The sequence below is a fragment of the Oryzias latipes genome (assembly GCF_053564925.1).
Source record: "Oryzias latipes strain Hd-rR chromosome 1 unlocalized genomic scaffold, Olatipes_Hd-rR_3.1 chr1_Y".
Taxonomy (NCBI): Eukaryota; Metazoa; Chordata; class Actinopteri; order Beloniformes; family Adrianichthyidae; genus Oryzias; species Oryzias latipes.
In genome coordinates, this window is record NW_027616335.1 from 9,112,991 (window position 1) to 9,135,740 (window position 22,750).

General features: G+C 38.4%; 1 protein-coding gene across 1 annotated transcript in view; it reads left to right on the plus strand.

Moving 5' to 3' along the window:
- Positions 1–16,607, plus strand: part of LOC144990465 (neurotrypsin-like) — a 29,059-nt gene extending 12,452 nt beyond the window's left edge. Inside the window, exons 9-13 of the mRNA XM_078943886.1 lie at positions 2,119–2,324; positions 3,382–3,460; positions 4,639–4,761; positions 13,675–13,970; positions 15,463–16,607. Coding sequence (XP_078800012.1) covers positions 2,119–2,324; positions 3,382–3,460; positions 4,639–4,761; positions 13,675–13,970; positions 15,463–15,785 — 1,027 coding nt within the window. The 3' untranslated portion in view covers positions 15,786–16,607. The remainder of the gene's footprint in view (positions 1–2,118; positions 2,325–3,381; positions 3,461–4,638; positions 4,762–13,674; positions 13,971–15,462) is intronic.
- Positions 16,608–22,750: the final 6,143 nt, after the last annotated feature.

Here is a 22,750-nt window from a genome sequence, read left to right on the forward strand (position 1 = left end):
CCCCCGATTGTCTGTCTGTTAGTCTGTCTTTTGTCGTCATCTGTAAACTTCTGTTTTCACCTCTGGCTTCATCACACATGTCTTTAGTTTTCAAGTTGGCTGACAATGAAGAAACTACAGATTTTTCTTTCAAATCACATAAATAGGCAACTTTTTATTATAATATTTTTTCCTCTAGGTTTTATTAGCCTATCTCTGACATATTTCCAACTGCATTACCTGATGATCTAAACTGTGTCTGGTTGTCTCCTTTTGATACCTAGTTGTCCTCCTACAAGTCCCCTATTTTTGTGACAGTCATGTCAATCATATGGACAAAAGAGACATCTGGATTGCATGAGAATGAGAGAGTTAAGGAATTTGTTGGACATGTGTAAAAGGCATGTTAGGATGATAATTGTGGGTCACGCAGGGTGTGGACACTGTTTTCTCAATGTATAGCACGGACCCAAAGGGACAGAAGTGTTTCCAATGGTGATCAAGTAACTCAAACATTCTCAAGTAAGGCTGAATTTAACTAACATGTGTGCTACAATTTTTTTAACACTGAGAAAAGAACACTGTGCCATCAAGGGGCAAAACATATTCAAAATAGTTATTAAGTTTGGGCTTTTCTGAACCTTTGGGGTTTTGTAAAAAAAAAGAAAAAGAAAAAAAACACTTGCTTTTTTTTTCCAGGATAGGACTTTCTTAATCCCATAATGGGGCAATTTCACTTCATCAGCAGTGCTGAACTCAATTTTATAGAGACAAATGTTTTAAACGTATGCCAGGTCTGGATTCTAGGCAGGCCAGTTCATGCCTCTTTGGATTTTGTGTGAGAGTTTTGTTTTTATGATGCTGGTTTTTGAATTAAGCTGTAATAAGAAAAGCCACATGACGTTTTTATGCTTTTATTTTAACAAACAATTTCAAGATCTTTTTTATTCAACTTATTAAAGTTTTTTTTTTGTTTAAAGTCAGTCTTTTACTACCCTGTGTCCACAAAAAGTAGCACTTTTGGAATTCAGAGTGATTGTATCTTATTGAATGACTTTTCAATTTCCAAGTATTGTTTGGTCAGGAAGTGGAGGATCCAAAGTAATTTCAGGAACTTAAAACTCTCATGAAGAGCCACAGTACAAGCATGACATGACCATGAAACAAATGAAACAGAAAGTGGGCCAGGGCCGCAGATGAGCATAAATATACTGAGCATAATTATCTTAAATTAGGTCAGCTGTGGGTAATCATCTGTTGAAACCAGGTGAGACTGTGACATGGGGGGAAAAACACAAAACAGAAGCTAGAAAACATAACTGAGATCAAACAAAGCAAAGAAAAAAGGCAAAATCTTCACATTTAAAGTATTTATTTATAGAAATGTGGAGCTTGTTAACTCAAGAAAAGACAGGATTTTTGTAAAAATGTCACAATTCAAGTTTTTATAACATTATTTTGCAGAATTTTCAAACCTTGACATCTTTTAGCTAACTGCTGTCCAAAATGAACTACTTTGCTCTTTTTTTTTCTATTATTTTTTAACTTTGTACTTATATCAGATGGTATTGCAATTTAACAACTGCTGCAGTGTTTTTATGTATTTCCACAGAAGCACATCAAGCAGACATTATGTCAGTTTCTAGGCTCAGATCCAGCTGATTTGAAGGTTCACCCTCTGCATACTAAGTACTGCCCAGGGAGCTATAGGAGACATAGATGTAACACTTAATCTGTCATAGTTAGAGACATGGGACTCCCAACGGGTGAGTCTGGTTAGAAAAGTTGTCACCCAATGAACTTATAAGCCAGTCTCTTTCAGTTATCTATCAATCATAATCGAAATCAGCTAGTCCACACACCCCAAGCCTATGGTCTCATGGGAAATGTGAAAAGGAGCTGTTTGTAGCTTAAAGTCAAAGGTGAGGCGGTAATACAAGCATAGCTGATATCATGTCCCAGAATGAAGTACAGTCTGACCTCATCTTAACCCTGCAGGCCAACCCATAACTTCTTTATTCTTTATGATACTCTTCATTTTTTAAGTTGTTTTGTCCGTTTGCATAGAAGATTCTAGGATTTTCTTTGTAATCCACATAATTGAGAAAGCTGTTCAAATGAAATGTCTGTTTTTCCTAGTGGTGCCGCTAAAGCACGCTTGATGGCATACTTTGGCGAAGGGACGGGCCCTATCCACATGGACAACGTGAATTGCATCGGTGACGAGCGTTCAATAGCAGACTGCATCAAACAAATGCCCGGCACACACAACTGTCGCCACAGCGAGGATGCTGGAGTCATTTGTGACTATGGTGAACCGCAGCACAGCACCAAAGAGGCCAAAGGTTAGTCAGATCGGGGTATGGAACCCCCCCACCCCCCACCCCTCCACTTAAGTGAAACCCAACTCTGTTGATTTATACGGAGTTCTAGTCAAACCATAATATGTTTAGCAAACACTGCCAACGTTAGCTGTGCACCAAAAAAACTTAATGAGAAACAACCGACTGCGGGGAAAGGAAGAGGTAAGGCGTTTGGCACAAAGTCAGGGGCTTCAGTAAGAGTGTATGAGCAGATGGTAAAATGAGTTAGCTGAGTTATTGCTGCTTACTGCCCGCTGCATTTTAGGACTGGCTCACAAAGTGCTTTCTGTAACCTCCTGCCATTCCTCACAGGCTGCGGTGGTTGGATTCAATGATCATTTATTCATATATAGTTCCTTAATTTACTAATTAAATTTTATTGCAATACTAGTTTATTTTGCATTTACGGTACCTAAGGAAATCTGTGATTACAAAACTTCTACTTTGCCACATTGGGTTACAATTGTCTTTCTGCTTGTTTTTTTTCTGTTGTTAGAGCTTCCAGATTTTAGAAAAGATGTAAAATGTGTAACATTAGATTTGATTTATTATTGAAATGCAGAGTTTGCTATTATTCCATGCTTTTCACACTTAAAAAAAGAAATCATACCTTCAAGCTGTTACATAACAAGTAAGAAGCTTTCTTCCATTAGTTACATTTTTATCTGAGCAATTATCTGAGCGGCCTCATCTTGTTTATTATTATCTGTAAGAAACCCTACTTTTTCTAGACTATACGATGTGACTCATTCACCTACTTCTATTGGGTTTTCATCAAAATGGACAGCAATGTATAAGGATGTTTTGTCTGTTCGGTTACTAGCCTTAAAATTTGCACACGCTCAGAATGTTAAAGTTATTTATTTAACTTGTCATCGATTTCAAGCTCCAACGTCATAGCATAAGATGAATTTCAAGCATCATGCTCTTGATCATTCTAAATATTTAACAAACCCAAAATCTGAGATTGTACGAAAGGTTTTGCAATTACTCTCCCTTCCACCTCCTCAACACATGCTCGGTCTTTTGTTTCTGGCAGATCCTGCCATCTCACTTTGTGGTCTGCGGCTTGTCCATACTCGCCAGCGCCGAATCATAGGTGGAGAAAACTCTCTAAGGTAAGCTGTGGCGGATATGGGGGATTATTGACAGGACAGGGAGAGTCTGAAGCAGAGGGAATTCTTATCCTACTGAGCATGTGTGGTGCATTCAAGAATGTGCTAAATGTGGGATTTTGTACGCGCTTTCAGCATACGGTGTTCACTCTGGACTGTCGCTACCCGAAACTCATGCATGACTTGGTGTGAAAATGTCGAAGTGGTGCAAATCTTGCTCCAGGTTTTTTCCTTTACAGCTCTATTCCGATATGTGAACGTTTGTTGTTAAATAATTCCAGCCAGGCACAAACGGCAATTATGGATTTGTCCTCCATGACCGATTTTCATATGGTTGGTACTTCTGTGTTTTGAAAAGGACGCTACCCAGACGTCACTACCAAAGCAAAGTCCCCGATTGGTCAAAGTTCAACTGGTTTTACTTTTGACATATGCACAATTGCCACACAGTTTGTAAGTAGAGCCCGAAAACAGCAGTAGCGATGCTTGTACATGCATTTGCATGTATATGCATATACAGGCATACATATTCTTTTGCATAGTCTTTTAATTGGAAGTAGTTGCTCAAACAGGCATTTCTGAACCCATGAATTACACATTATTGTAAAAGAGAAAGAGGACATTATTATCTGCAAAAACAGCAATTGTCACCTGCGTGTGCTTTTGCTGTTTAGTGCTGTTTCAGTGGTTGTAAAGAGTAAATATTTTCTATGTATAAATGATACATGCCATGGGTTATAAATCATTAAAAGATCTGACAAAACATCACTACTTTTTCCCCAGTTTCCATTCACCTATTAGAATGAGAAAGCTCAAACCTGAGGCTAATGAGTGGCAGAGATCCAAAGATGCAGATGTTTTATTGCTCTTGTTCTTGCTGCATTTATGCACACACAGGGATGGTTTACAGTTGCATGTTTATACTTCACAAAGCCACATGTAAACTAACTGTGGCGTCTATGTGAATGTTTATGACATTTCTGACTATTTAAATTCAGGTGCAATGACCTCATGTGCTGACTTTATAACAGAACGACTTCTTTCTTTGTGCTAATGGTTTCAATATTTTATGAAACACAATGCCTCTGCACAGCAGTTCATTTATGCAATTTTGTGATTCATCTGCGATTGAAAAATGTCTGTTTTTGTTGTACGATTTGGCTGTGTGATTGTGTTTACAGGGGTGGCTGGCCGTGGCAGGCCGCTATTCGTTTACGAGGATCCAAAGGTGATGGGAGGCTGGTGTGTGGAGCAACTCTCATTGACACTTGCTGGGTCCTAACTTCAGCACATTGCTTCAAAAGGTAAAAACTTACATTCCCCCACTCAAATACACACACATTGTTTAGTGTTTATTGGAGTCCAAAAGTGTGCACCTTTTTATGCACCTTGTTTTACAGTTTGTTTGTAAAGCGGACATCAGTTTATGTTACTGTTTGAACTCAATCAAAGCTGAGCTACACTTCCTAATGCAGTGTTTTTCAACCAGTGTGCCGCGGCACACTAGTGTGCCGTGGGAGATGGTCAAGTGCGCCGTGGGAAATTGCCCTCATTCACTGATCTAAAAACATTTTCCATCTCCAGGATATCAGCTCTGTGTTCATCCAAACAGGCCCTGATAAAACACTGAGTAGTTAAGAATATAAAATATCTTAAAATTACTTTTTCTTTGTGTTTATTTGATTCTATTAAAGACATTTTGATAAGAATCACGGTACCGCGATTTACCTGCAGCTATAAGTGTGTAAGGAAAAGTCCCGCCCCTTTAACTGTCTCCGCCAATCATTCTTGAAGGCTTAATCACATGTCATCAGTCTGACCAATCAGAAGTGGTTAAAGTCTTCACTTCCTTGTTCTTAATTCTGCTGATAAAGTTGCTCAGTTCTAACAAAAATACCAGCTAAAGCTCGTCTTTAGCTGGTGGTTCATCTCTTATAAAAAAACAGCCGCAATTATCATACAAATCCACGTGAGATTTTGGGGGGGGGGCTGTCGATCAATACAGACCATGAATTTCTGTTTTTTTTTTTTTTTGGATGCTGGTGTGCCGCGGGATTTTTGTCAGGGTTAAAGTGTGCCGTGGCTCAGAAAAGGTTGAAAAACACTGTCCTAATGCATACATGCATGTAATAAAAAGGTCCCTGAGGACTGTTTGCATTCCTCTGCTGGCGGGGGAAAATTAAGTCCTTCCATAGCAAATTCTATGTATTTTGAACCATTTTTCAATACAATGAAGTATCTTTAATTATTAACAAAAGGACAATCACCTAAAAACAATGAGGGCTAAAGGAAAGTATCAAATCAGTGTTGGGCTGAAACTGGGTGAAATGTGTATTTTAACCCTCAATTCAGTTGCATGTGGGATGACCTTTTTTAGTTTTACAGAATTTACGACTACGAGCCTCACATTTTTGTGCAGGAATTTGGCCACCTTCCTTTTCTATTAGTTCACTAGGTCTGCATGTTTACGTTGGAACGTAGATTATGGTATGTCAAACATTTAGACAGGTCAAGCCATCTAACTCATTGTAACTTATTCTCGTTCTTTCCTTTTTTCTTCTCGTTCTTCTCACGTTACACTATTTTGGTGCAGAATTACAATTTGAACAAAGATTGTTTCCACAAAGCTTTTGCTATTTAAAGGTGCGCCCAGTTTGAGTGCATAATACTACATGTATGATCCTACTATGAGGCAAATCAAGGTATGTTCAAAACACAGTCAACCCCCCCACGTAATTTAAAGTGCAAACAAAAGACTTTCAGCAGTCTGACACTGACCCAAAAAGTGTAGCTGTAGTCAGAGTAAAGGTCTGTCTAATGTCATCAGGAAGACTTTCTGATTTTAGCTGCAGGAAATTTAACAATTCACTGTGTTTAGTCCCGACTCTAGACACCAGGAAAAACCTGTTCCTGAGCTTCTTATAGTCTAATGTGGTTCATATGGGACCATCAGGTCTATGAGCGACAAGAAGCCAGTGCAAAAACCTGAGGACAGGACTTATATGGTCATACTTCCTGGTTTTAGTCAAGACCCAAGCAGCAGCATTCTGGATTAAGTGCTGATCCCTCACAGCAGATTAATCTGTAATAGTGGTTTAACTGCTGGGGATAAATGTTTAAATATGTCTCTTTAGGTCTTGTTTAGAAAGTATATCTTCTGCCAATGTTTTGGAGATGGCACATGCCTATAAACTTAATATTTTTTAATCTGACTATTAAATTAATTAAATTCAGGTCTGATCACATGTTTACATCTAGATTACAAACTTGACTTGTTGGTTTTATACAGTCAATGGTTCTACCCAAAGTCATATTGAACACGTTCAACATTACTTTACTACGGCCCTTTCACAGGTTTTTTTCTGACCTAGTCCCCTCCATGGCCCCTTTTCTAATAGTTTCAATCTTAACGTTGTCCAGAACCTTTAGATATATATATAAATATAAGTCAAACAAATAATCCACATTAGAACAAGAGGTATTATCATCCCAAAGACCAGCAGCACCCGAATGCAGATGCATGTGACGAAGGCATTTGCCGGACTTCAGACATAAAAGTAAAGTTAGGTGGACTGGATTAAAAAAGAACTACATCACTCATTTTGCTACCTAACCATGCCTAATTTTTAAACATTAAATCCAGATTAAAAGTGGTAAAAAAGAAAGAACATGAAATAAATTTGTTTTAGTGGGATCTGACAGTATCGGCTTACAATGGATCTGTATTAAATGTTGCTGACTGTAAAGTTAAGCTGTTTTCCTCTTCCAATATTTACAAGACGGCTGTGGCTCACAGGATAATTGAGTACATTGTATAATACTGTCCCTGTGTTTTGACAAAGCCACATTTCTTTGTCTGTTACTATGGGACTTTTTATTGAAAAGATCCAAGTCTAATCCTGGAAAAGTCATAACTGCAAATGCCCTTCACGCATTAAATATCAGATTGCAGAGGAAGACGAGGAAGTTAATATGGCAGAAGGAGGGGCCATGCTGAACACTGGTCAAACAAGAGGTACACAATACTTTTTTGATTTTTTTTTAAGATAAAAGTTGTATTTTAATTGACGTTTAAAAGCAAATATGATTTAAAAATATAATTTACGCAGTAAACGTGTCAAATTAATCCCACATTATGTTAAAATGTATTTGTGTCATTTTTGAAATTGTAATCATTTTTCAAGTAATAATTCAATAAACATGCGAATTGAATTTTAATTGATTTAAAGATTCAATTAAAAGAAAAAACAAATAAATAATTAAAAACATTTGTGTGCCCACAACATAATGGATGACGTCAGTCTGTTTTTAAGTTTAATGGGAAAAATGTTGTTGTCTGTTGCGTTTTTATATTTCTCTTTTAACCTTTGTTCAGTTTGTAAAGAATAAGTGTTTGTAATCAGCTGAGCTGAGTATTTGGGTTGAATTCCCGAGAAGCCAAATGTATTGTGTTTTTTCCTAGACAGCTAAAGGTGCCTGTCACTCTTATTTGGAGCCACTAACAAGTCCTACATTTTAATAATCAGATGCAATGCAAATATCTGTAAGGGTTCCAGCTTGGAATTGAAAAGCATAAACCCATTTTATCTGTTTGTTTGTTTGTTTTGTTCAATTTGAAATCTTAAATGGCATTATTATTTAAAGCATATTTTCATTATCTTGGTGAGTTTATACAATGTTATAGTAAGTTATTATAACCCTTATTGTTGAATGCCTAATTTGTCTACTCCCTTTAGGGCTCACTTTTTGCTTTGAATAAGTTGACATAAGTGACTGAAGGTGGAGTCCAAGTCTCTGGGCTATTGAATAAATAATGAAAGAATTAAAAGGTGAATACCTAGAAGGACCTAAAAGAACTTGTGTGTGTGTCATTCAGGATACACCCTAAAACCTGCACAACCTTATTACTATTGACGTGTGTTATTGTTGCTGATTTATTTGATGAGCTCAACAGAATCTTTTTAATATTTTAAATACTACACGTCTGGGTTTGATGAAATTGATGTGATGCATTACAATGGGTTTGACTGACAGCTATGTGTTAATACATCCCTAATAACCAAATAGCTATTGTGTGTATACTCTTAGGGCTCACTTTTTACTCTAAATGTCTTGTAATAATTGACTGCTATTGGAGTTAATCTCTTTGATCTATTGTGTAAATAATGAAGAGGTGGATCTCTAAATTCCTTTTATATAAAGTCAAATAATAAACTCTTGTGCGTGGGTGTGTGTTTGTCATTTCAGTGAAATGTAGTTTAGGATACACCCTAATTAAAAAAAGCTTTGTTTGGTTGACCTTGAGATGATAAAAAAACTAGGTTGGAGCTTTTGTTTAGTTAATTTAGTGAAAAACTATTACTGAAATTCAGTCAGAAACCACCATTATTCTCTTATATGACCATATCAAAAATTCCTTTTTTTTGAAGAGTGTTGTGTCTTCTGAAACATTGAGACTCTGTCTAAATTCACAGGTTAACCCCCCCCCCCCCCCAACAAATTGGGTATAATCCAGATGAGCCCGTTTTTCATAGATTTCTTCTGGATCCCATGCTTGTTCAGTATCAAATTGTTGATTAAAACGGAACGCCAATATGTGCCATAAATGTAAGTTTGGGTTATTTTTGGACCTTTTGGATGAGTGGTAAATTTGGAGAGAGGTTTTAGCACCAATTTGCCTTTCTCAAAATCTCCTCTTTTCATACGGAACCACATTTTATTTCTTAACCAACAAACTAAAATAAAGGGTGAGAGATGATGAGCAGTGGAACCACATTTAATATTTTTAGTGATTTACATAAAGAAATCAGACATACAGTACAGACCAAAAGTTTGGACACACCTTCTCATTCAAAGAGTTTTCTTTATTTTCATGACTATGAAAATTGTAGATTCACACTGAAGGCATCAAAACTGTGAATTAAAACATGTGGAATTATATACATAACAAAAAAGTGTAAAACAACTGAAAATATGTTATATTGTAGGTTCTTCATTAGCCACCTTTTGATTTGATTACTGCACACTCTTGGCATTCTCTTGATGAGCTTCAAGAGTTAGTCACCTGAAATGTTTTTCACTTCACAGGTGTGCCCTGTCAGGTTTAATAAGTGTGATTTCTTGTCTTATAAATGGGGTTGGGACCATCAGTTGTGTTTTGCAATAGTCAGGTGGATACACAGCTGATAGTCCTACTGAATAGACTGTTAGAATTTGTATTATGGCAAGAAAAAAAGCAGCAAAGTACAGAAAAAAGACTGGCCATCATTACTTTAAAAAATGAACTTGAGTCAGTCCAAAAAATTGGGAAAACTTTGAAAGTGTCCCCAAGTGCAATCACAAAAACCATCAAGTGCTAGAAAGAAACTGGCTCACAAGCGGACCGGACAATGGCCCCAAACACCCCTCCAAGCTGAGTCAGGGCTATTTGACCAAGAAGGAGAGTGATGGATGATGTGCCAGATGACCTGGCCTCCACAGTCACCGGTCCTGAACCCAATTGAGATGCTTTGGGGTGAGCTGGACCACAGAGTAAAGGCAAAAGGGCCAACAAGTGCTGAGCATCTCCGGAAACTCCTTCAAGACTGTTGGAGACCATTTAAGGTGACTACCCCTTAAAGCTCATCAAGAGAATGCCAAGAGTGTGCAAAGCAGTAATCAAATCAAGAAGTGGCTACGTTGAAGAACTTACAATATGACATTTTAGGTATTTCACACTTTTTTGTTATGTATATACCGGTAATTCCACATGTGTTAATTCACAGCTTTGATGCCTTCAGTGTGACTCTACTATTTTCATAGTCATGAAAACAAAGAAAACTGTTCGAATGATAAGGTGTGTCCAAACTTTTGGTCTGTACTCTATGTGTAAACAATTAAATTGCAATACCCAGCCAACAAGTGAACAGACTAACAATATGAATAACTGGGTTTAACTAAACAATGTTTGTATAAATTCCTAATGCCATATTACTAATTTGTCTACTCCCTCGAGGTTCACTTTTAGCTTTGAATTAGTTGACATAAGTGACTGCAGGTGGAGTTACAATACTCTTATTGGCTATTGTAGAAATAATGAGACAATTATTACAGCGGACAAATAATGAGCACGCACGTGTGTGATCTCAGTGAAATATTATCTAGATACACCCCTAGTTTTCAAAAGTATTAAGGTGGAATTACTGATTCACAATCAGACTGTAATATTCTCCATTATCAGTTTTATTTTTATATGAAAAGATATTGAAATCAAAGTAAATATCAAACACTTAAATGACTTTTTGACCTTTGTCCATAGTCTATTTGTAGCAGCATACAGGCCAAAACAGGGTCTTCTGACCTCCCAGTTTTTGACTTTCATGTGTAGTGAGGCTAATAAAGTGGCACACATTTATAAGGTAGCAGACATGCACATCAAATGGCAAAAATGTGTGATTACTTTTGCTTTTAGTATTGCTTTCAAGTTCTCTGAAACTGCATGCAAGATTCGCAATTCTCCATATATTTTATTTGGTATACAAACTGTAACCTCGGATCATGCGATTGACACATTAAACCAGTAGCTTCACAACTAGAGGATTGCCAATAGTAATAAGCCTGTTCACATTGCTAATCATTGAAAGCTGATCCACTGTGCCGACCCCTGACGGCATGTGCCGAAAGATGAACATAAGCATTTATTTTTAAAATGCCAAATTTCACCAAGATACAATCTAGATTCTCTTTTAATACAGTACAATCTTTGTAAAATTTGGGAATTTCCTTAAATGCTTGGTATATTTTTCTGTACCTAATCAGGGTGCGAAAAGCGTCTTGATACTCTGCCAAACATGTAGCAAGATCCAAAGGTAATCAGATCTTAACAGCAACAGTCTGCCAAGTGTAACTTTAGACAAAGACCTGCATGCTCAAGGCCGTCCTTTTTCCTCTTATTTTCTTGGTTTTTTTTAGGAGTTTTGTCCGGGCTCACCCTGATTCTAATGTTGTTGCTGTCTCGTTTTATTTCAATAATCCAAAGAATATTTATCAAATAATGACAAATGTTGAGATCAAGCCCCTACCTTCAGTTCTCTAATTTGACACGAACAAAGAAGTATCAAATGTTGTACTTCTTTGAAAGACAACAAGAGGCAGATTTCAGAAGGGAGCAATTGACTCCCATGTAAAAAAATAAATAAATACAATTAAACAATAGGACAAAGTGTACTTAAAGTGTATGTTTTTTCCAAAAAGGGTTGCCATGAATTCCTAAAAAGTAAAAAAAAAATATTTGGTAAATTTTCCTAAAATGAGGCCTTAAAATGTTTTTGATGCTATTCCATTCATATATTGTGTCAATTTAATGGCATACAATCTTCTGACATGAAATAAAAAAAAAAAAATGGATGTCTTAAGGTTGTGAACTGATTGTAAATCATGCCTCACCTGCTATATAATGTGCCTACGTCAGTGGTGTAAAGGATAATAATTGGCAAAGTTAGTCAATTAATCTACTTTAAACTTTTAGATTACCTCCAAAATTCATTCCTCCCCACAGACTGTACAACTGTGCTGAAGTGACACACTATGGACTCATGGGTGTTTGTCACTCGTATATTTATTTACTTGTTGCTGCAGTTGTTGTTTCTGGCAGTTTTTTTGTTCTTTAACAGTTGCTTTTGGTGTGTATCTTTACTTATTTATTTATTTTTGTTCAATTTAATTTACTCTGTCATGCAGATGTTCTTATGCTTTTTTTATGTTGTACTGTAACACTTTAAGGTCACTTTACTTTACTTTTGCTGTACGTCACTTTGCTGCTGTTGCAGTCAATAGAATGTCCCCATCGTGGGATTAATAAAGTTTTGTCTTATCTTATCTTAAAAGCTTTAGCGCCAACAGACTAACACTAACCAACAATAGGAAATCATGGGTTTCAAAAAAATGTTTTGAAGAGTAACGTACTAAAGTCCCTACTGCCAGCATGGTGGTTAAGCAAAATATCAACTGGAGCAGAACTCCACCACAATCAGTTTGTGATCACCACCCCCACAGCCCAGAGTGGCGAGGGTGCTGCATCGTTTTTATGATGTGTTTGAGCTTTAGACTTCAGAAATCAATGACTTTTTACCTTTTGGATTTAACAGAGCTGATGGTTCTAATCATTTTTATTGAAACCAGGACCAAAAATCTTCATAAAAGAAGAAGACTGAGTTACTAAAGGACTAAAAGTAAAATTACATATGAGAATGAAAATAAAAAGATATGTATACAAGCAGAGCAAGATGCTATACGTAAAATAACATCAGAAAAGCATTGTGTGTGAGTGAATGTTATCAAAAATAATTGTTGAAAAAAATTAACATTTATTTTTGTAGTCCGTTCCTTTCATATGTCATGCTATGTCAATTTTTTTAACTGCTGACATTTTTTGACATTATAGTTGAGTTTTACTTCAATCATATTCATCTAATCATAATCAGTTTCTATGAAATCTGTTCAAGTCAGGATCATCAAACAGGCTGCCATGCACACTTTAGTAGCAGAGGCACACAGGTGCAATAGCTCATGAAGTCTGTGACGCCACTAAAAGGCTTTAGTTTGAGCATTGTCTGTAACCATGATGTGGATGGAGAAGAAATCATGTTAGCATGACGGCATATACCACTAACTTCATCTAATGCTTTACATAAAAAATTCAATATGGCACAGCTTTGTGCTTTTGTTCAGTTCCGTTTCTTGGTATTTAAAAATGATGTAACAAAAGTAAGAAAAGACAAATATGGCATTTTCTTTTGGAAACTGTACAGCAGAGGACCACCCTCACAATAAGCAGTAAGCAAGGGGGCCTTTATGGATTTGCCTTTTCAATCGTTCAGTTCCTTTTTTGAGTCTGTTGAGGTTTTGGTTTTTAGTTGTGAGGTTTAATGTTTATGTTCCTAGTTTTAGTTTTAGACTTTGTGTACTGAAATCAAGTCGTGTCTTCACAGGTTAACCTGCTTTCCAGGTTACAAGTTGTAGATTATGGACAGTGTCAAAAAGTTGTTTTAGTTGCACATATCTGTGATATGTTTATGGCATTTTTAGGTATATTAATAACACAATAGCACAATGCTTTACACAATATCTTGAAATAGGACTAAAAGCTGAGGGGCTCCTGGTTTTTATATTTTATATCTTCTTTTTTTGTTTAAAAGTTTCATTCCTGACAAGGCGTTCCTGCATCTTTCCATCTACAGGTACGGTAACAGCACAAAGCTGTATAAAGTACGAGTGGGCGACTATCACTCCCTGGTCCCCGAGGAGTACGAAGAGGAATACGGCGTCGATAAAATTGTCTTTCATCCGAGATACCATTCCCACAGCAATGACTACGACTTGGCCTTGGTTCACCTGTCGCCAGGAGCAGTGAGACAAACGGCGGGAGAATGTGTGTCATTCAGCCGTCACGTTCTTCCAGTCTGCCTGCCCGCGAGGAAGGAGAGACTGCTCAAACAAGCCAGCAACTGCCACATAACAGGCTGGGGGGACACAGGTCAGCTGATAGTGTGTGCATGTTGAGTGTGTGACGCAATTTATTTATTGAGAATTTACAATGAAAAAAAACTGATAGTGGCAGGAAATTACAGAAAATGACCCTTTTACGTGGTTACGTTTTCAGAAACTATTAGTTAAATCTAAATATTGTATGTTGTTTGAAAAATACAATTATGTCTTTCACGTTTTAAAGACAGAAAATGCTACAAATTACATATTTAAAAGACTAAAACAAACAGATTTGGTGGCGAGCTTATAAAGTCTATGGGGCTTTAAGGTGGAAGGCATTTTAAAGTTCAGCCTCGGAGCCTAATCATGTGAGTTCTTATTCCCTCTCTAAATAGCCCTCGTTCCACTTCATCCTCTGTCTGCTGTTACACTTGACTGTGTCCAGAGCAACACATCTGCAAGTGATCTTTAAATTACATGCTGATGTCATTAATCATGGCAACTTAGTCAGAAAGGCCTGCAGAAGGTTATGTTAACACATTGCCAGAGCCCAAACTCCCCTCTGGGAAGAGTGTTTTGATCTCCTATAGTTGAAATTGTGTGTGATAAAAGGATTTAGTTTGTGTGGGTGGCAGAGGAGAGTCGTCCAAGTTTACTTAAGTAAGGCAGCCCGGGCTATTTAGAGTCTGTGATGTTTAGCAATGACCATTCGACTCAAGACTTTGAATAGCTGTGTGGCTTTCTTTCACTCGCATATCACACACGCAAGTAAATTTTCCACATACACATCAACCTAATGCTGCTATGGATAGTTTATGATGCTCACAGGGACCCCAGAAAAAAAAATAAAAAATAAAACTTTGGCTTACATTTTTAGTGGTGTTTCCCACTCACTTCCAATAGGATAGTTGTGGAAACTGTAGTATTGACACAGTCTATAATTTAGATTGATGTAATAGACATCTTTAGGAAAATATTTGCTACAACGTCAGTGGTGCTAACGATGCTCTTATTTTGAAGTCTATTTTTGTCTTCTTGCAGAAAAGACCAAAACAAATCTTAAATATGTCAAATTGCACCTTAATCCTGACACCTGAATTTATTTCCAGCCATGAAAATAAAATCATGTGTTTTTCCTTTCAAGTAGATTGGTTTGATGCATATTTGAATCTATAGGCATCAAGGGGTTCACTTTTAGAATTTAGATTTACAGTACATAGGGGAACAACTTAACAGTGTTGTCGCAATCTTGACCTTTTTGTTGTTGTTTTTTTTTTTTACAAATTAAAACAGTAAAATGAAGGTGTTTTGAAAAACTAAAGTTACTTCTGAAAGCCAGATTGCCACAAAGCAAGGTCATGTCATGCATGCCTGCCAAAAATCAATCATTAAAATTGCTTTTAAATGTAGTGCTAGATCATTTAAGATGAACTGATAATGTTTGCTATGCCACAGCTTGAATAATTTGCAACATGTTTTACCTGAAAAACATCAACTTGCTGAATTATCTTTATAAAATATGGCACCTTTTCCCTCTACAGGACGATCCTACTCCAAAACCCTTCAGCAGGCACCCCTGTCCCTGCTGCCACGCCGCCTTTGCCAGCAGTACTACCACAGTGCCTTCACGAGCCGCATGCTCTGCGCCGGCAGCGTCCAGTCCGACAGGCGCGTTGACAGTTGCCGCGGTGACAGTGGAGGTCCACTAGTGTGTGAGCGACCAGGGGGTGGCTGGGTGATTTATGGAGTCACATCCTGGGGTCATGCTTGCAGGACGCAGCAGTCACCCGGTGTTTACACCAAAGTCTCGGCTTTTAGCTTCTGGATACGCAAAATTATTCGGCGAGACGAGAAAACGAGATAAAAGCAACAATCACCACACCAACTCAGACTGAAGGCTAATCGTGAAGACTCTTAGGACTCAATCAGTTATTTTCAACGTACTTAGCTCATGCTTATCTTGTGGGTCAATGTTAATTGATTAGAAAACATTTATGTAAAAGCCTGACCTGATTCTTATGGAAAGGTCATAAGCACTTTTTGAACAAACATAAACATAACAGAGGAAGTTTACACCAAAAACATGTCATTCTATGCCATTCTATACCTTTATATTGTTCTGACAATGCTCTGTACATATTTTTCAATGTTTTTTGCATCTATGTATTGTTATTTTAGATCAGTGATTTGAGATGTTGAAAATGGACCAAGTATTATTCTTAGTTTCTCATAAATGCACTCAAGCATGAAGAATAATCAGTGGAATAACCTGAATTATCAAACCTGCACTCCTCGCAACATGACTTTTAACTCTTCAGTGTCGAGTGCTGTCTTCACATTGACTTGTGCTTAAGTGAAATGTGTTTCTTCAAAGTTTATCAATCATGTTTTTAGGATTTTACCTCGTGTACTTCAGGTCTTATGTAACACCAAAAAAGTATTTGACTTTGACTGTGTGCTAAGTGATGTTTGCGCTGAAAGAAATGTGTGTTTTATGTTAAACAAAGCACAAAACAGTATTTTTTAAGTATTGATGTATTATTGTATTGATATGTTGCACAGTATTTCAGTGTTGTCTAACTGTCAACACTTAAGGAAAACCTTCCTAAAAGTTGGACCCCAAACTTCCTGTTAATTTTGTGTTATGTTGTTACATCGTTATATTTCATAAACTAACTTTTCGTAAGACGTGTGTTGGATATTTACTGCAGGCAACGCTTAAGCATTTCTCCTAATGCATGTCTAGCATTCATGTATGACGCTCATTGTCTCTTATCTTATGTGTTTTGTCTTGTTGTGAGCAGCGACGGCACTGATGGCAACGGAAACCTCGCTAGAATGTTTTCTGTGAACATACCGCATCAAACAACACACCCATGACTGACACTGTGGGTACGCACACACAATCGCAGGTACGTTGTGGTATTTAGTTTATGATCTGCACTCATTTGACCGATGATGACTGGTACGTTTCTTTTTTAATTTTGGTCATTTCTATTGAAAAAGCCAAGTCAGTTTTTATACTTTGAGATTAGATGGCGAAAAAGTTATTTTTTACCCTCTAATTAAAGAGATAAAAAGGACAGAAATGTTTGACGTAGACCATTGTGGTATTAAAGGTGCCTTTGTGCAATTATCAGTCATTGTCTGCAAAATGTCACTTAAGTCACTTAAAGGGTGTTGCTGAAGCGCCACAAAGGGACCAGAAGTCAGGTTCTTTATCTGGATAATCCTCAGTGGCAAAATAAGATTACAAAAACATAGTTTTGGAATTTTTACTTAATGAGAAAATGCAACCCCGTCCATTTTATTAGCCCGCTGTGTCCCTTTCAGGGTCATAGGGTTGCTGGAGCCTGTCTCGGCTAATGTTGGTCAAAGGTGGGGTACACCATGGACATTTCACCATTCCGTCACAGGGCAGCAAACACAACTACTTCTTAAATTGAAACTGCTTTGGCCATTACAGAAGTCCACACCTGGGCAGGAACATGGCTAAACTTGTAGTTAAACTTCGCCCTCAAGTGGTCAGTTTGACTTACAACAATGTAAAAATGAAGGAAATCAGTGAAAATATGTTGCTTTTGTGCTGTGAAAAATACACAAGCAAAACAAAAAAAAAAGACGTGCTTCACTGGATCTAGTTATGTCCCAATAATAATAGTAGTTACAGGAAATATTTACCCTGTTTTTAAAACAATGACTTAAACAGTCTGTAAACCAGTATCATTTCTGTTTACTTGCTTTTACTTAACATTTCCACCTTGATCCCCAATTGAAATGTAATTCAATCAAAAAGTTTCCCACCAAATGCTTCTGATGTAAAATGTAATAAAATTTATGAGGGATAATGCCCAATGAGGTGGACATTATCAGAAATTAATGAATGAGGCCAAGGCCTGAACCGTCTGACGCAAAGAGTTGGACGGTAGCTTCTATGAATATAAATATCAAGTTACATTGTATAAATTTGTTTAAATTACACTAATATACTATCTTGACATCTTAGGATCTTCTATTATCAGACACGGTTGTGTTTTGTACCATTCCTACAGTGGTATGAGAAAGTTTTGGCACCCCTGATAATGTCCAAAATTTTTCTTCATAAATCATTGGTTGATCGGATCATTAATTTCAGTTAAATATACCATATAGCAGATGAACACAGTGATATTTGAGAAGTTAAATGTGCTATAATTACATAACTTTTGTGCTATCTTAGATGACCACACCCTTACATTGACGTGTTATTCCTACCATGACAAAGGTGGATAAAGGTGGAAAGATTTTATGTAATCCATAGATGATAGATAGATGATGACTTTATTAATCCCACAATGGGGAAATTTCATATATCTGTGGCAGCAAAAAACGACATTCAGAAATAATCTGTTTAACATCAAAAAAGGACATAAAAAATGACATTCATATTAAATTATTAAGAATATTAAATTATTAAAAATTATAATTAAAAATTATAATTACAATTATTATTGAAATTATTATCGAAAATTATATTCATAATAAATAAATAAATAAATATTAAATACTACTACTACTACTACTAATAATAATCACAATAATAAAGATAAAATATGTACAAAAAATATGTCGTCAACTGCAAATGCTTGATCCCTTATGCAACCCGCCGTTGTCACATTTTTTTTTTTTTTTTTTTTTAATTGTAAATTGTACAAATTGTTAAAAGAGCAACAACTGCAACAAAAGTAAAAGAATCAATGAGTAAAAGAAAGAAAAACACCCCTGGGACCGTGGAGTGTCACTTTGACACGGTGTTGTACAGTCTGATGGCTGTCGGGAGGAATGACCTGCGGTAGCTCCTTCTTACACTGTGGGTGCAACAGTCTTGTGCTGAAGGAGCTGCTCAAGGCCTCTAGAGTTTGGTGTAGGGGGTGGGAGGGGTTATCCATGATGGATATTAGCTTAGCTAACATCTTACGGTGGCCCAGAAGGGTCACAACACAACACATTAACTTTATACACAACACACTAACTTTACACACAACACACTAACTTTACACACAACACATTAACCTTATACACAACACATTAACTTTACACACAACACATTAACTCACAACACAACACAATAGCTCACAACACAACACATTAACTCACAACACAACACAATAACTCACAACACAACACATTAACTCACAACACAACACATTAACTCATTGCCCAGAAGGGTCACAACACAACACATTAACTTACCTCACAACACATTAACTCACAACGGAAGTAAAGCAGCAATTGAAGTGCTTTTATTCTGAAATTTCTACTGGGCTGAGCAGCTAACTACCTAACAGAAAGTAATGTCACAGTGAGTTGTGGAGTAGAGCCCTGCGCGGGACTATTTTCTTCATCCCGCTCCCGCCCGCACCCGCCAAATTTCTGACCAATCCCGCCCGCTCCCGCAACGTATGCGTTACACTCCCGCCCGCACCCGCAATATGTATGTCCACTCCCGCCCGCACCCGGAAAACTCATAGAATTTAGTCCCGCACAGTAATAGAGATGCATTGATTTTGTATCGTCTCCCGTCCCGCAGAAAAAAACACGTATTTTTATTGATATTATTAAAGAGATTCATGTCCTCCTCCAGCCTCATCTTTTCATGCATTCCTCTTTTGTGTAATGTGCAACATAATCATTAAATATATTTTCACAAATCCTGTTCGGTAAAAAAAAGTGTGCGTGTGTCCGCGCGCAGACAGACGGCCTGAAGCGCGCTGAACCAGCTGGGATAGATGCAGGTCAAAGTCATTTGCAGGAAGAAAAACATTGTAATGGTTCAACAGAGCTGAAAATCTATGAATTAATTTTTTCCTGACGGAAAAATACTTTTTTTTTTTTTTTTAGCTTCAGCCTTTTCCCGTTTTTGCTGTTTTGCGCCTCAGTGGGGCATTGGCACGCAGATCTGAACACGATGAACCTCGTTTGAGGTTCTTTTCTGCTTCATCAACTGACATCATGTCCCTGTCAGGAAACCTCTGCTTCTTCCTTATCCCGCGAAGTGTTGCCAGATAGATTAACAGCTCTTTCATCCTTCTGTTGCGCTAGAGCGTTCCGACTAACGTGTTAACCTGGCTGCTATGACCGTATTTTGCGCTCTCTGTGTAGAACACACTGGAAGCGCGGGGAAAATAACTCTAAACTGCAGAAGATGTGAACAGGTGAACAGGTAGAGAGGAAAAGCAGGTAAAGAGGCGGGGGAGGGGCTTTGGCTTCAAACTCTGTCAGAGAGATGGAAACACGGCGTCAGATTGAGACGCAGCTTTCACTGCGGGAGTTGAAGCAGAGACTTTCTCTGGGATGATTCTATGAACTCAAACATGGAAACATGATTATCAAGCAGAACTCTTTAAAATAATAAACCTGATCTCTCCACATTCTTCGTGTCTACCATGCATTGATGCACACATCGCTCCATGCAGCGATCAGACCAGAACTTTTGCTGATAGCTCCGCCCATACGCGACCGCGGTATCAGGCTTTAAAGAACACAATTTCTAAGAGGCGGGGCGCTGCACACCCCCAACAACAGGTTAGATGACAGTGGCCATTAGGCGTCTCTACCTGGTGCCTTCACGGAGCTTCAGTACATAAGACTCCAACAGCCGCACAGCCTAACGTAGTCCACTATTATATATTCATGAGATATTCATGGCAAAACTGATCCCGCAGAGTTTTTTTTTTGCCGCCCGCTCCCGCCCGCAGTACAATTCAAACCGCCCAATCCCGCGAGATTTGCGTTGGGTCCCGCGGGACCCGGCGGGACCCAATCCCAATGCAGCCCTCTATTGTGGAGGGAGCATGTTATTGCTACAAGAGAAGCTAGCAGCAGTGTTGCCAGAAACTTTGTCTTTACTACGGTTCTCCTTCCTCTAAACACACACAATATGAACACACACTCCTCCCTCCGCTCTGACACCCCCCTCTGTCGCTGCACGCGCGCTCCTCTCCTTTTTTCCGCTCCGTCCTGTGTGTGCGTGTGTGTTGGGGACTGCACGTGCCTGTGTGAGAGGACAGAGCGGAAAAAAGGAGAGGAGAGGAGCGCGCGTGCAGCTCCCTCTGAGTTAATGTGTTGTGAGGTAAGTTAATGTGTTGTGTTGTGACCCTTCTGGGCCATGAGTTAATGTGTTGTGTTGTGAGTTAATGTGTTGTGTTGTGAGTTATTGTGTTGTGTTGTGAGTTAATGTGTTGTGTTGTGAGTTATTGTGTTGTGTTGTGAGTTATTGTGTTGTGTTGTGAGTTAATGTGTTGTGTGTTAAGTTAATGTGTTGTGTGTAAAGTTAATGTGTTGTGTTTAAAGTTAATCTGTTGTGTGTAAAGTTAGTGTGTTGTGTGTAAAGTTAGTGTGTTGTGTGTAAAGTTAGTGTGTTGTGTGTAAAGTTAATGTGTTGTGTGTAAAGTTAGTGTGTTGTGTATAAAGTTAATGTGTTGTGTTGTGACCCTTCTGGGCCACCGTAACATCTTCCTGTCTGCCACCTCCTCCATGGACTCAAGCCTCTACAAGTCTCTGCCTGCACTGCTCCCCGCCCAGCACACAACTCCATAAAGGACCACTGAGGCCACCACAGTATCATAAAAGGTCCTTAGCAGCTGTCTGCACATGTCGAACGACCTCAGTCTCCTCGGCAGGTGGGGGCGACTCTGACCCCTCCCGTACAGAGCATTCGTGTTGTTGGACCAGTCCAGTCTGCTGTTCAGGTGAACACCCAAATATTTAAATGTGTCCACGACCTCAATGTCTGAACCCTGGATGTTCACCGGTGAGTGTGGTGTAGGGGACCTCCTGAAGTCCAGGATCAGCTCCTTCGTCTTGCTGGTGGTTAGCACCAGGTGGTTAATTTCACACCAGCCAATAAAGTCGGAGATGACACTCCTGTACTCCTGCTCATCCCCCCCTGATACACAGCCCACAATGACACTGTCATCTGAGAATGGACACCAGTGAAGATCACAAATCACTGAAGAAAAATTGTTCAAAGCACTGTCTAGTAGGTCTACATGACCCAACTCCCAACGTTAAAGTGCCTAGGAGAGCACAAGGGTTAAACAAAAATAATAAAATTTGTTTTACAAGCTCAGAGACCCTTGATCTACATACACATGTAAAGCCTATCATGAGAAGAGGTATTTAAGGTGGCCAAGAGCAAGTTTTTCTCCTCTATGCATCTTCTCTGAAGAATGTCAACATGGGAACCTGAAAACAGCTGTCAGATGACCTGAAAACAAAGATTGTTCAAGATCATAGTTTAGGTGAAGGATACAAAAAGCTTGCTAAGAGACTTCAGCTGTCAATTTCCACTGTGAGGAATATAATGAATGGAAGACCACAGGCACAGTTCAAGCAAAGGCCCGGAGTGGCCGGCCCAGAAAAATCTCACAAAGGCAGAGGCGAAGGATGGTGAGAACAATCAAACTCAACCCACAGACCAGCTCGAAAAACTTACAACATGATCTGGCTGCAGATGGTGTCTCTGTACATCGTTCAAACATTCAGCGCACTTTGCACAAGAAGATGCTGTATGGAAGAGGAATGCGGAAGAAGCCTGTTCTGCGCACAAGCCACAAACAGAGTCGCCTGAGTTATGCTAAAGCACATTTGGATAAGCCAGCTTCATGTTGGAATAAGGTGCTGTGGACTGATGAAGCTAAAATGGAGTTATTTGGGCATAACAAGGGGCGGTATGCTTGGCGAACAAAGAACACAGCATTCCAAGACAAACACTTACTACCCACAGTCAAATTTGGTGGCGGTTCCATCATTCTTTGGGGCTGTGTGGCCAGTGCAGGTACTGGAAAT